The sequence below is a fragment of the Pocillopora verrucosa genome, chromosome 8, assembly GCF_036669915.1.
Source record: "Pocillopora verrucosa isolate sample1 chromosome 8, ASM3666991v2, whole genome shotgun sequence".
In the NCBI taxonomy this organism is placed as follows: domain Eukaryota; kingdom Metazoa; phylum Cnidaria; class Anthozoa; order Scleractinia; family Pocilloporidae; genus Pocillopora; species Pocillopora verrucosa.
This window is the reverse complement of record NC_089319.1, coordinates 19,145,494-19,157,759: the sequence shown is the minus strand read 5'-3', so window position 1 is coordinate 19,157,759 and position 12,266 is coordinate 19,145,494. Positions and strand designations below refer to the sequence as shown.

Genomic DNA, 12,266 nt, shown 5'->3' with positions numbered 1-12,266 from the left:
CGTTTCGGTTCATTCGAAACAATGTTAACTTATCTTTTGCTTGCGTTTTTTTGACATAAGTTTCCACCTGAGTTGGAGTCACTCCCAAAAAAAGAGTATCTTATTTCTGTTTTCGTTCTCTGTTCTCAGGACTGTATATCCAGTTGGGTAGAACAATGCAATGTCAAAAAGATCCCTTGTTCGGAATCGTTCTCTCTGAACGCGACTCTTGGTAGCCCGGTTAAGATTCGCGCATGGAACATTGCTGGTCTTCCTGTGGATTCGTTCTCAGTTGACAATGGTATTGTTGTGGACAACGCACGAAGGTGGCCGCTTATGATAGACCCTCAAGGTACGTTTGAAGTTCAAGATCAACAACTCAATTCTTTACACGGTTGCATTATTTTTACACAGCTTGCATTATTTCCGTAGAGAGAATTCGTTGCTAGATCCATCTGTTTTTTCTGATGTCATATTCAGGTCAAGCCAACAAATGGATCAAGAACATGGAGAAAGAAAACAAACTGTCCGTTATCAAGCTTTCTGACTCAAACTATATCCGTACCCTGGAAAACAGTATTACGGTAAGAGAAGAGTGAAAAAAAAAATCGTAAAAAAGGACGAGTTTTGTTTGTTTGTGTCATGAGGGGTCCGGTGGCAGGGCGAAAACTCAAGGGCAAAAATCTAAATTTTATGATAAGGAAAGTTTTCTAAAGGTGGTTCGCACTGAATAAGAGCAGCGGAGTGGGTGTGAGAGTTCACGGTCCACCAAGAGTTGCAACTTGAAGTGGTTAGTTGTTGTTTACTTACAGCGCATGCTGAATTAGCCCCTCAGTTGTGATCTGAGCAACACGTTTTTCTCTGGTAAACGTTCCTTTCCAGCTGGCATGACTCCGAATTAGTGAAAACTCCTCTTTTTGTTTTGTTCTTTATTTAGTCCTTAGCTTCAGCGTAAACGGTTTACCATGGACTTTTTAGTAGAATCATAAAACTTCTCTTTGTGCCAGTAACAAAAACAATGAACGGATTTATGATCACCGCATTTCTATGGTAGATCGCCCCAGTTTTAAGCAAAAAGACACCCAGGAGAAAACCCAAACCCTCGAAGTGGTCGAAACTTTCAGGAGTATAATGAATGTTTTCTTAATGTGTTGTTCGGTGTATTTAGTTTGGTACGCCAGTGTTGATGGAAAATGTTGGAGAAGAATTGGATCCTATACTTGAACCGCTGCTCCTAAAACAGACTTTCAAACAAGGCGGTGTAGAGGTATGTTGTTCCTTAGGACCCGAAAAGTTTTGGGGATTAAATAAAAATTAAGCTGATATCATCATAGAATGAAGGGGGTAGTTTTCTAAAGATACTGTGTTGCTGAATCGGTGGAGGATATAAAAAGGTGATTAGGTTTTATCAACCGAGTTGATAATTAAAATTGTAAGAGTTTCTAAGGCTGAAGTTTCGAGCGTTAGCCCTTCGTGTGATTGAATGTTGATAAAACCAAATCATCATCTGTGAATGGGTTAGGGTTAGCCATTCTGTTTTTCGTGAAGTGGCGACTGGTTGTGCCTCAACTAGTAATAACTAGAAGTCTTGTTAGTCAGTATCCTTATTTGTCGTTTTCTCTTGCTTAGTACCTCAAACTCGGCGAAAACAGCATTGAGTATTCACGTGACTTCCGATTTTACATCACCACGCGCCTGCGCAATCCGCATTACCTGCCGGAAATCTCTGTCAAGGTGACACTTGTGAACTTCATGATCACTCCCCTGGGTCTGGAGGATCAATTGCTGGGGATTGTGGCCGCTAAAGAGAAACCTGAACTTGAGGAAAAGAAGAATCAGCTTATTTTGGAAAGTGCTGCAAATAAAAAACAGGTGCGTTATGAATAGTGTACTTGAGGTAATTGGGATGCTAAGGTCCTGAGGTAATAGCTACCCCTGGGATTTTTATGATGATGAGACAACATGACATACCTCCAGAAATCTGTAACACATTAGTACAGTACCCCTCCCCCCCACATTCCCTGTCCCTTGATATGAACACTCATATCAAGGGGCAGGGAAAAAAAACAAAGAATACTCATGACCACAAACGAGGCTAGTTGAAAAAAATTTAGAGGAGAATTTGTTTGACTTCTTGTCTATTTATTTATTTCATATACATGTATTTATCCATTTATTTGTTTGTTTACTTTTAGCTCAAAGAAATTGAAGATAAGATTCTAGAGGTCTTGTCGTCGTCTGAGGTGACTTTTATATTCTTTTAATGATATGATTTACTTTAAAAAGGCGATATATTCTTTGAACATTACCTAATAACAAACGGTATGACTTCATTCACATCAGCGTACTCATTTTTTTGAAAGGAAAACTTAAGGGTTTGTAGCTAGAGCTTAACTAGGTTCAAGATTATTTGAACTTGGCAGCTTTAGAAGTCAGTTGAAGTCCAACTCCCTTGAAACGTTTCTCAAAATAGTTCCCTTTCATTTTATGTATCACTTATTTGTTTTTATTTGTGCTTGTTTTTTTTTACAAAGGGAAATATCCTTGAGGATGAAACTGCAATCAAGATCCTTTCGTCGTCTAAAGTTCTCTCCGAAGAAATCTCTGCTAAGCAGGTTAGAAAATTCAGTCCATACACACAATGACGCCCCACTAACTCTGAATTTTAGAAGAAAACATATTCTTACCTGCAGTGTGCAAATGTTAGTGCAGGTTAGCCAGTCTCACGTTCATAGTTTCCCAGACTCTTTGTTGAACGACTTATTTATCTCACTCAGTTTGATCTAGTTTTTTCAGATTACGAAAGATTGTCTGACATGTCATAGCCAAAACAATTCATATAATACTATACTAAATGCAACTTCGTTTATACTCTTTTGGCTACAGTCCCTCTTCTATCGCTTTCAAAAAGAACGAGGTCCAAAGATTGCTGTAAAATGTTGATGTTTAACAGTGAATGTCAACACACTGTCTTGTGGACGCTTTACCTGACATTTTCCATTCTACGTTTTTCGACGTTAGAGCAGCAACTTTGGATAAATGTAGCAAGTATGAACCTTGAGGCATTAACTATTTCCCTTGATCCGCATTAATTTTAGGAAATCGCCACGGCAACGGAGAAAGAAATAGACGAGACACGTAACGGCTACAAGCCTGTCGCAGTACACTCGTCCATATTGTTCTTCTGTATCTCGGACCTGGCCAATATTGAGCCTATGTACCAGTATTCACTCGCTTGGTTTATTAACCTGTACCTCCAGGTATGGAGTAATGGAGTGCGCATGTCACTTTTCTTTATAGCCAAATAATGGTGTAAAGTGCACCTTGATTTCTCGGTTGTTCGCCTGTTACTCCGTTTCGTTTACTTTACATTATAACTTTTTTCTTTGAATTTTGTTCTGTAACAGTCTATCAGCAACAGCAGGCCTTCAGCTGACTTGGAAGAAAGAATCGGAAATTTGAACGATCACTTCACGCAAAGCGTTTACTCTAACGTGTGCCGCTCATTGTTTGAGAAAGACAAGCTGTTGTTTTCAATTACTCTTACCATTGGCATCTTGAAGGGAAGGTAAGTTAGAGTATTTCTACACGAGTATAACAGATTAAAAATAGAGTGCGTGTTTTTGTTAGTTACAAGAGAATAGAGTGTAGAGGTTACATTATTGGCATAATCGCGAAATGATAAAAGCTTGGTTGAGTCTAAAAACTCCCGGGCGTCTGCCTATCCTCTGGAGGGAGGGGGGGGGACCCGGTACCATACAGGTAGGCACGTTCGACTTCCGACCGAAACCTCCAGAATCAATCCCGAGCGTTATTATCATGTTTTGCTCTCGGGAAAGACACTAAACTTTTGCAATGCTCCACTATACCACTATACCCATTTATAAAGGGATATAAATGGTAGCAGCAAATTGTCAAACAAACGTGGAGGAATGGCCGGGAATTATCTGCCGTTAGGGATCAAATCACCTGGGAGACGTAGCTATGCTCGTGACCGCTTTGTGCTGTTGAAACTGGGATAAGCTCCGGCTGCCCTGTGAGTCAGTATCGTATGCAGGCGTTGCCTGCAGTGCTGACACTCTTCACAATTTTTTTAAGGGGTAAAGTTGATGATCAAGTTTGGAGGTTCCTACTAACTGGAGGTGTTGCTTTGGAAAACCCATTTCCAAACCCGTGCTCAGAGTGGTTGAGCGAGAAAGCCTGGTCCGAGATCGTGAGGGCCTCGGATCTACCCAACCTAAATGGACTCAAAGACAGTAAGTGATTGGAGTCTTATCACAAAAACTGCTGCATTACCTTTTATATGGTTTGGCGAAACGTGCATTATGTCAAACAAGCAGGAATGTTGATGGTTCTTGATTTTCCCTTCGGAAATATTTGAATGATATATAGAAAATTCCCAATATCTTATATACCTGTAAGGAATTTAGTAGGATTTAACTAAGCTTCTAAATATTAGTCTAAAAGTCTTACTTGCAACTATAGTTTTACAGGAATTTGTAGCAACAAAGAAGTACTATACGTGGCCAACTAACTGTACATGGTGTGATTTTCGTTCTTAGGTTTCCCAGATCCAGGTTGGAAAGCATTCTACGACTCAGCAACTCCACATTCAGAAAAAATGCCCGATCCTTGGGATGCGGTGTCGGGTCTCGACAGGCGAGTTTTGTCTCATTTCATTTTAATTTCTCAAGCAAAGTACCTTTTTTGTATTCTTTTTACGGGTGGATTACGTGTCGCGCCACGCTCGTCGTGCGTCTGCACCCCACTCTAAGTTGACACACAACAAGCTATGAAAAGTCTCAAATAAATAAGGAATTTTCTTTGCGAATGGACACATCAGGTTATCAAGTTCACTTCTGGGTTGTTGTAAGCGCCTGATTATTCTCTGAGAACGAATCACTAAAATCGCCTTAGTCACACGGGGTTCATTTAACTGTATGTGACAAGCATCTCTGTGTTATTTCAGGCTGGTGATTCTGCGTTGTCTCAGGCCTGATAAGATCGTTCCCGCAGTTCAGGTATGTATTATATTGTGTCTGTGTTCATGTATGATTTTAACTGATTGCTTACGCGTTGGCCTAATACTGAAGGGAAAAAGTAGTGTCCCCGGTGTGATGAACCCTATGAGTCCTCTTTGTTATTATTACAAGGAATAGGAGTTTCCGTTTTCGGAGAGAAAAACGCACCCCAGAGGAATATATTTTTTTGTCATATTGATAATTATTTACCAACTTGAAAAAAGTACAAGGCAGTTTTGGTACAGCGGATAAACTTTATTTAAATACATTATACGCGAAATAAGCTTAACGTTAACGCACAGCTAAATAAGTGGTCTCCTTTGCCGCCAAGCCTGGTAGGTATTCGGTGAAACCGCGAGCGTTTACGATATACTGAAACGCGTAACGACGGATAGGAGTTCTTTCGTACGTCTGCTGTTTCTTGAGGTTCTTTCTTTCGATTTTGTTGAGCGCTTGCTAAGTAGGGTACCAAAGAAGAATCAGATTAATTAAACATAAGACATCCTCACTTTATTTTGTTATTTACAGGATTATATTGTGGAGAACATGGGTCGTTCGTACATTGAGCCGCCAACATTCAATCTTCAACTGAGTTATAATGATTCCCATTGTTGCGCACCTCTGATCTTTGTGTTGTCGCCTGGGGCCGATCCAATGGCTGGTCTGCTGAAGTTCGCCAGTGATAAAGGCTTTGGAGGAAACAGAATTCAGACTATATCTCTTGGACAAGGACAGGTAATTCCAGGGTTTATAAAGCAGTATTTGTAAGTAAGTGTATATATATCTTATACCTTACGGCAGAAATGAGGTGGCCAAGAGAATCATGCGGCATACATGTAAATTTCGAATTTGCTTCCTACTGACACAATCCTTTTCCTCTTGACTTGAGTACAATTGTTTTTCTCATCTCAGGGTCCTATAGCAGCTCGGATGATAGAACAGGCCCTAAAGAAAGGCACATGGGTGGTGCTGCAGAACTGTCACTTGGCAACCAGCTGGATGTCAAAACTGGAGAAGATCTGTGAAGACGTCCTTGTCCCTGACAACACACACAAAGATTTCAGGCTATGGCTCACCAGTTACCCGTCACCAGACTTTCCCGTCTCTATTCTGCAAAATGGTTAGTGTCGTGTTATGTATCTCTCCATTTTAGCGTGCGCCGGAATTGCATATCGGATCTTGGGAAGGAAATTTTAAAGGGTGAACGACGCAGTGAGATCATCTTGATGGATTAAGCATGAAGTTTTTAGTTCGTCTTTTGCTATTCTATTTAACTCATCCATTCTTAGCTGTCTTAGTTCCTTCTTGTTTCATAATTAACTGTCATCTTTTTTTAGAAAACGATACAAAATGATTTCTAGATTTCTTACTGAGGAATTGTGGAGACAACTGTTGTTTCTAGCTGTTTTGTCCAATGTAGTCCAACTGATACTAATGTATACCTGAAGAGAACAATGTAAATACCAGTTAACGTGACCTATACTTGGTCAACGTGCAGTAGTCGTTTACTACGTGTCAATTTTTTAGGAGTGAAGATGACCAACGAACCCCCGAAAGGTCTGCGCTCGAACTTGTTGCGCTCCTACCTAAACGATCCCATTTCAGACAGGGAGTTCTTTACTGCCTGTAATAAGGTGAGCCACGTCCTTTCTTACTGGTCGTTTAAATTCTCATCTATCAGATCATGAAAGAAACCATGACGACACTGAAGTGTAGTCAGGAAAAATTTTCGAGATATTGAAAAAGTGGATAGGGTTTCTGCTCAGGTAACGACGTAGGTTGAAGAAGTTAACTACTACTACTCGAACACATCTTTGAGCACTAACACAAAATTTGGCCACGAAGAAAAAAAAAGCAGAAAAAAAAGACCTTTTACAAGCTTTTCCAGACAGTTTTTACGACTTGCCTAGACTTTTCACCACCAATCCTTTTCAGCACTTCTCCTTCAAAGCAAAATAGCAAAGAGATTAGGCTCTTGTCTCTTTCGGCTTGATTTTTGTAGTGGAATGTTTGATAGTTACTAACATTACAACCACGACTTAAAAGTTCTTTTTTTCTGTTGTCTTTCTACTTTAGCCAGCACCTTGGGAGAAGCTGCTGTTTGGTCTTTGTTTCTTCCACGCCTTGGTGCAGGAGAGAAGGAAGTTTGGTCCTCTAGGGTGGAACATTCCGTACGAGTTCAACGAGTCAGACTTGAGGATCAGCATGAGACAGTTGCAGGTAATATCCCAAGAAAACAACTAGGTTTAAAAGTGCCTTTTTGTAGAGAGTCGAAAGTCCGACGCCAAAGTCATCATTTAGATCGATTACGGTATCTAAGCGACTGTACACCCACCCCTCCCCTAACCCAAAATAAATCCTAACTTATCATAAGTTGACTGTAGTTGGGTTAGGGGAGGGGTAGGTGCACAGTTGTTCAAAGTGAAGTAATGCAAAATTAGTTCATTTAATGTGTTTAAGTTTTAGATTCCTTACTCTTTGTGAATGTTTATGAGTTTGTATTGTATTTCGCCACCGGTCATTAATGGAATATGGCTTTTTAGGGATGCGATTTGATTTAATCTGTGGTATCCTTGAATTTGAATTTACTAGTCATCGCGAAAAACACAGTTGTCATTTTACACCGCCACACCCCCCCCCTCCCCTACTCCCTCCCTACTCTGCCTACTCCGCTCTCTCCACTAGGTGGCCTTTGCGAAAAAATTACATTGCCATACTCCAATTGGAGTTGGCAGACCCAGGGTCTAAATTGAAAGGTTTTTTACTCCTTTTAGATGTTTTTAAACGACTATAGTGAAGTTCCCATGGATGCCCTGACCTATCTGATTGGCCAGTGTAATTATGGCGGTCGGGTGACTGATGACAAAGATCGTCGACTGTTGGTTTGCCTCCTGTCGATTTTTGTGTGTGACGAGATCATACAAAGTGATGATCACAGGTGAGTCCTGAAAGATGTGGCTCTGAAGATAGCTCTCTAGACTATGTATGAATAATTACTCTACTATGTAAACTGTGTTTTGAATTTGATTGTAAATCAGGTGTTTCACATGTCACGTTTGACTCGTTCCAGGGCGGCTATCGCTAATCCAAGATTGAATTTGAAACTTGTATTAAAGCGTTTGTCAAGCTTAACACTGTGTGGGTTTTTATCTCGTTGAAAGGCAAAACTTAAAAGAAAAAAAAAAAGAATTTACACGATGAAACGTTCTACAAAGCCACTAATTTTAATAACTATTTTCCAATGACCTTGGGTTGGCTTAACCTTTTGTCCCCCAAGAGTGACTGGCTGCTAATTTTACTTACAGTATCACCCTTGAATCTAATGTAAAGGTCATGAGAATAAAGGAAATGATCACTAATTCTGGAAGCTCCTTTGAAGCAAACTGAACGGAGAATATAGATAGTAATGTAAGTTATAAAGGGTTAATTGTGTTACGAAGTATCCGGCCTGGTAGACATTACTGTCCACAATGTACTTACATTTTCTTACCTTCTGACAGTCGTTTGGCTCTTTTTTATCAGGTTTTCAGACAGCGGTACATATTACGCGCCTACTAAGGGAGATTACGAATCATACGTGGACTACATCCGGGACTTACCTCTCATTCCTCATCCAGAAGTGTTTGGTCTCCATGAAAATGCAGACATTACTAAGGACCAGAAGGAAACTCAGGAGGTAAGTGGATGACATCTGTCAGTCACAGTGGGTCAATTGAGGACCTGTGTCATTTAGGGTATCCTGCAATCATTTTTAGTAATGTGTTTTTTTCTTTCAAGTCCTGAACTTTTTTGTCATGTCCTTAATGTTAGTTTCGAATCTTACATGAATGATAAAGCCCACCTGAAGCGTCCAATCTTCCAGAAGGACAATCTGAATTACTCTACTAGTTCTCAGAATCAGTAGTTGAAAAGCGTAGAGTTTATTTCACTGTAAACTCATCACCATTTGAGTTCCTGAGCATAAATCTCTTTGTCTTTTTCTCAATCCCTTCAGTTGTTTGACAGCATCTTGTTGACCCTGCCCCGTCAGACAGGAGGCGGTGGGAAGTCGTCAGCTGAGGTGATAGAGGAACTTGCCGCAGACATCCTGTCGAAGTTTCCTCCCCCGTTTGACATAGAGATGGTGATGAACAAGTACCCTGTGGTTTATGAGGAGTCCATGAACACTGTGCTGAGACAGGAACTCATCCGGTTTAACCGGCTCACAGAGGTGGTGCGAGGCACGCTGTTTAATCTGCAAAAGGCTATCAAGGTAATTGAACCACGATGGAGTGAGCCACGATCCAAGCAATTTTATTTAAACCTACATACTTAGAAATTAAACTTAATGAATTTTTTTCTGCTTTGTTTGTACTTCAGGGTCTAGTTGTTATGTCTGGTGATCTTGAAGATGTGTTTAACAATATGTTGGTCGGCAAAGTCCCGGCTGTATGGTCTGCTAAATCCTATCCGTCTCTGAAACCTCTCGGAAGCTATGTAACTGATCTGTTGGAAAGGTGAGGAATGACGATGAGTTGGTTGACTGACTGACTCACTGACTCACTGACTCACTGATTGATCGTTTGACTGAGTGACCGACTTACTGTCTGACTGACTTACTCACTCACTGGCTCATCGACTCATTGACAGATTGTGTGTCTGACTGACTGACTGTATGTCTGACCTACTGACTGACTAACTCCGACTCACTCACTGACTCACTGATCATGACTAATTGAGTGACTGACTCACTTACTAATTGACTGACTGACTGACTGACTAACTCATTGTTCGACCGACTGACCGACAGCTCACCATCTGGCTCACTCACCCACTCGATAGTGTATGATAGTCATAAATGTCGAGAAAAGACAAAACCCAGAAAAATTTAATTTGACAAATATTTTTGGTCCGTAGATTAACATTCTTCCAAGACTGGATCGACCACGGCGTGCCTAATGTGTTCTGGGTCTCTGGATTTTACTTCACTCAATCGTTCTTGACAGGTGAAGATCTTAGTGAATTAATTTGTCTCTCTTGTCGTGTCAGTTACATTGGCCCAGGGTGTGGTGCACTGGACTCCGAGTCAAGACACAACACTTTTTGTCTATCATACCTTATAAGTGGAAGAGTAAATCAAAATTGATAAATTTATGTCCCAATTAGCCAAGTCACTCATTTATCGTATGCTATGTTTATGTTTTAATTGCTGATCAGCGGTTCATTTTGTTTTCACAGGCGCCCGCCAAAACTTTGCTCGTAAGTACACCATTCCTATTGATCACGTAGGTTTCCAGTTTGAAGTAACGAAGAGCGAAAGAGAAATGGAAAAAAAGCCAGAAGATGGAGTCTATGTATACGTAAGTATCGTGCTATGCACTTGTGGCTGAAACTATTTTATGTTAAATGAAACAAATTTCAGGAAAACCAAAACCAGTGGGATTTGATCGCATGTTTTTCTTCAGGATTGATCTTTTCAAGGGTATTTATAGAACCTTTCCTTGATTTCGGTTTAGCTCTTTACACCCCAGCATCAGTATGCATAATTATTCTCCATACTGTCCTACAAACATTCCCTAAGGTGCTGACAAGGAGAGTTGTTCAACAATCAAGAGGGTGACCATTTTCTTTATTACTAGAGTGAACTGTTTTATCAAAAAAATTAAATAGTATTTTATTTTTTTCCTTTCTCGTTCTTGTTTATTGGTTTGCTTTATTTCGTGCATTTTCTTTTTGTTGTTTTCAGGGCCTGTTTTTGGAAGGAGCCCGCTGGGATAGAGACGAAATGGTTGTGTCTGAATCTCAGCCAAAAATCTTATTTGATACTTTACCTGTGGTATCCTTTAACAAATCATGTGTAATTGTTGCGAGTGTCTTAGAAAGGATCATAAAAGAGACCTATCAACCGACTGACTTACTATCTAATGAACATATAGTCAATCGACCAAAGAAAAACCCGAAGAAAAAGACTGGCTGACTGACCGACCTATTTACTGACTTAGTGACAGCCTGTCTGTCTGTCTGTTCGGTAGTCTGCCTGTCTGCCTGCCACTTACTGACCGACTGAGTGGCAGAATTTCTTATTGACTGACGGTTTGTCTGTCTGTTTCTCTGAATGACCGACTGAATGGCAGACTTACAAGCTGACTGACTGTCTGTTTGACATATTTATTGTCTGTCACACCGACTAACTGAGTGACTTACTGACTGGTGGTCACTATTTATGACTATATTCACCCGATGTTTAAGGAATCCTTTCCCTTTCCTATTTTTCTTAACCACTCTTCGTGTAGATGTGGATTATCCCTGGTGAAAAATCTACTTTCAAACCTAAAGCAACCTACTCCAGCCCAGTGTACAAGACAAGCGCTCGCCGGGGTACTTTGTCCACCACTGGTCACTCGACAAACTTTGTTATGTACGTGGACTTGCCGTCAAACAAACCCGAGAGGCACTGGGTCAACAGGGGCGTGGCACTGCTTTGCCAATTAGATGACTAGTGATGAGTGACGGATCATTTATATCGCTTTAAATGGCTTCTCTTTGTTTTGCTTTTTTGGAAGAATTTAAGTTTGGAGTGTGTGGGATTGAATTATTGCTTATTTATAAAATAAATAACTTATTGCCTTTAAACGAATCTTAATGTGGAATAGTTTGAACTTCAGGCGCAGTGTGAACTTTTTCGGATTTATTTTCCTTTGTCTTTTCTAGTTTAAAGTTGCTTCAGTGTTTTGAAGTTTTTTTTTTACATTAGAAATCATACGTTCATACGTCCTTTCCAGTTTCAAACAAAGTTTTACATACATGTACGTAGTTTGATATCCTTGCTTAAAGAGTGAAAACGTATTTATTTACAAAAACTGTTGTAGAGCAACAGGGTTAAGGTCTTCTCAGTTGTACATAGCCAGAGATATTTTGAAAAATGCAAGGTAACTTAAATTAAAAGAGTGGTTTGTAACCAGGCTTAAAACTTTATCCTAGTTTTGTATGCAAAAAAGAGTGAGGTAAACCTGAATATGTCAATAAACACGGTAGTGTTTTGCTATACTAATTGTTGGCGTTTTATCTGTTAGATCATCACGATAATGACTGAATACAAACGAGCGACGATGGTTTTGTTAGTAGCAAGATAAGTGCTGCAAGACGCGCGTTTCTCCGCCCCTGGGAAGATTGAGACGAGTCAGTGAGAGGTTTGCTGTGGGTCTGGCATCAGTAATGCCTCTATCATTATCTGTGCTAGACCCATGGTAGACCCCTCGGCAACAAAGGAGACTTTTGTCTGACTGG

General features: G+C 40.3%; 1 protein-coding gene across 1 annotated transcript in view; it reads left to right on the top strand.

The window, feature by feature from the left end:
• The window catches only part of LOC131782627 (dynein axonemal heavy chain 3), a 50,655-nt gene extending 38,629 nt beyond the window's left edge, over nt 1–12,026 (top strand). The window contains exons 65-87 of the mRNA XM_059099372.2: nt 130–331; nt 460–563; nt 1,148–1,246; nt 1,609–1,851; nt 2,175–2,222; nt 2,514–2,594; nt 3,078–3,239; nt 3,387–3,547; nt 4,078–4,235; nt 4,542–4,638; nt 4,949–5,000; nt 5,529–5,735; nt 5,913–6,120; nt 6,528–6,634; nt 7,077–7,220; nt 7,775–7,938; nt 8,523–8,676; nt 8,995–9,252; nt 9,360–9,496; nt 9,897–9,985; nt 10,218–10,339; nt 10,726–10,815; nt 11,273–12,026. Coding sequence (XP_058955355.2) covers nt 130–331; nt 460–563; nt 1,148–1,246; nt 1,609–1,851; nt 2,175–2,222; nt 2,514–2,594; nt 3,078–3,239; nt 3,387–3,547; nt 4,078–4,235; nt 4,542–4,638; nt 4,949–5,000; nt 5,529–5,735; nt 5,913–6,120; nt 6,528–6,634; nt 7,077–7,220; nt 7,775–7,938; nt 8,523–8,676; nt 8,995–9,252; nt 9,360–9,496; nt 9,897–9,985; nt 10,218–10,339; nt 10,726–10,815; nt 11,273–11,479 — 3,294 coding nt within the window. The 3' untranslated portion in view covers nt 11,480–12,026. The remainder of the gene's footprint in view (nt 1–129; nt 332–459; nt 564–1,147; nt 1,247–1,608; nt 1,852–2,174; nt 2,223–2,513; nt 2,595–3,077; nt 3,240–3,386; nt 3,548–4,077; nt 4,236–4,541; nt 4,639–4,948; nt 5,001–5,528; nt 5,736–5,912; nt 6,121–6,527; nt 6,635–7,076; nt 7,221–7,774; nt 7,939–8,522; nt 8,677–8,994; nt 9,253–9,359; nt 9,497–9,896; nt 9,986–10,217; nt 10,340–10,725; nt 10,816–11,272) is intronic.
• Nucleotides 12,027–12,266: the final 240 nt, after the last annotated feature.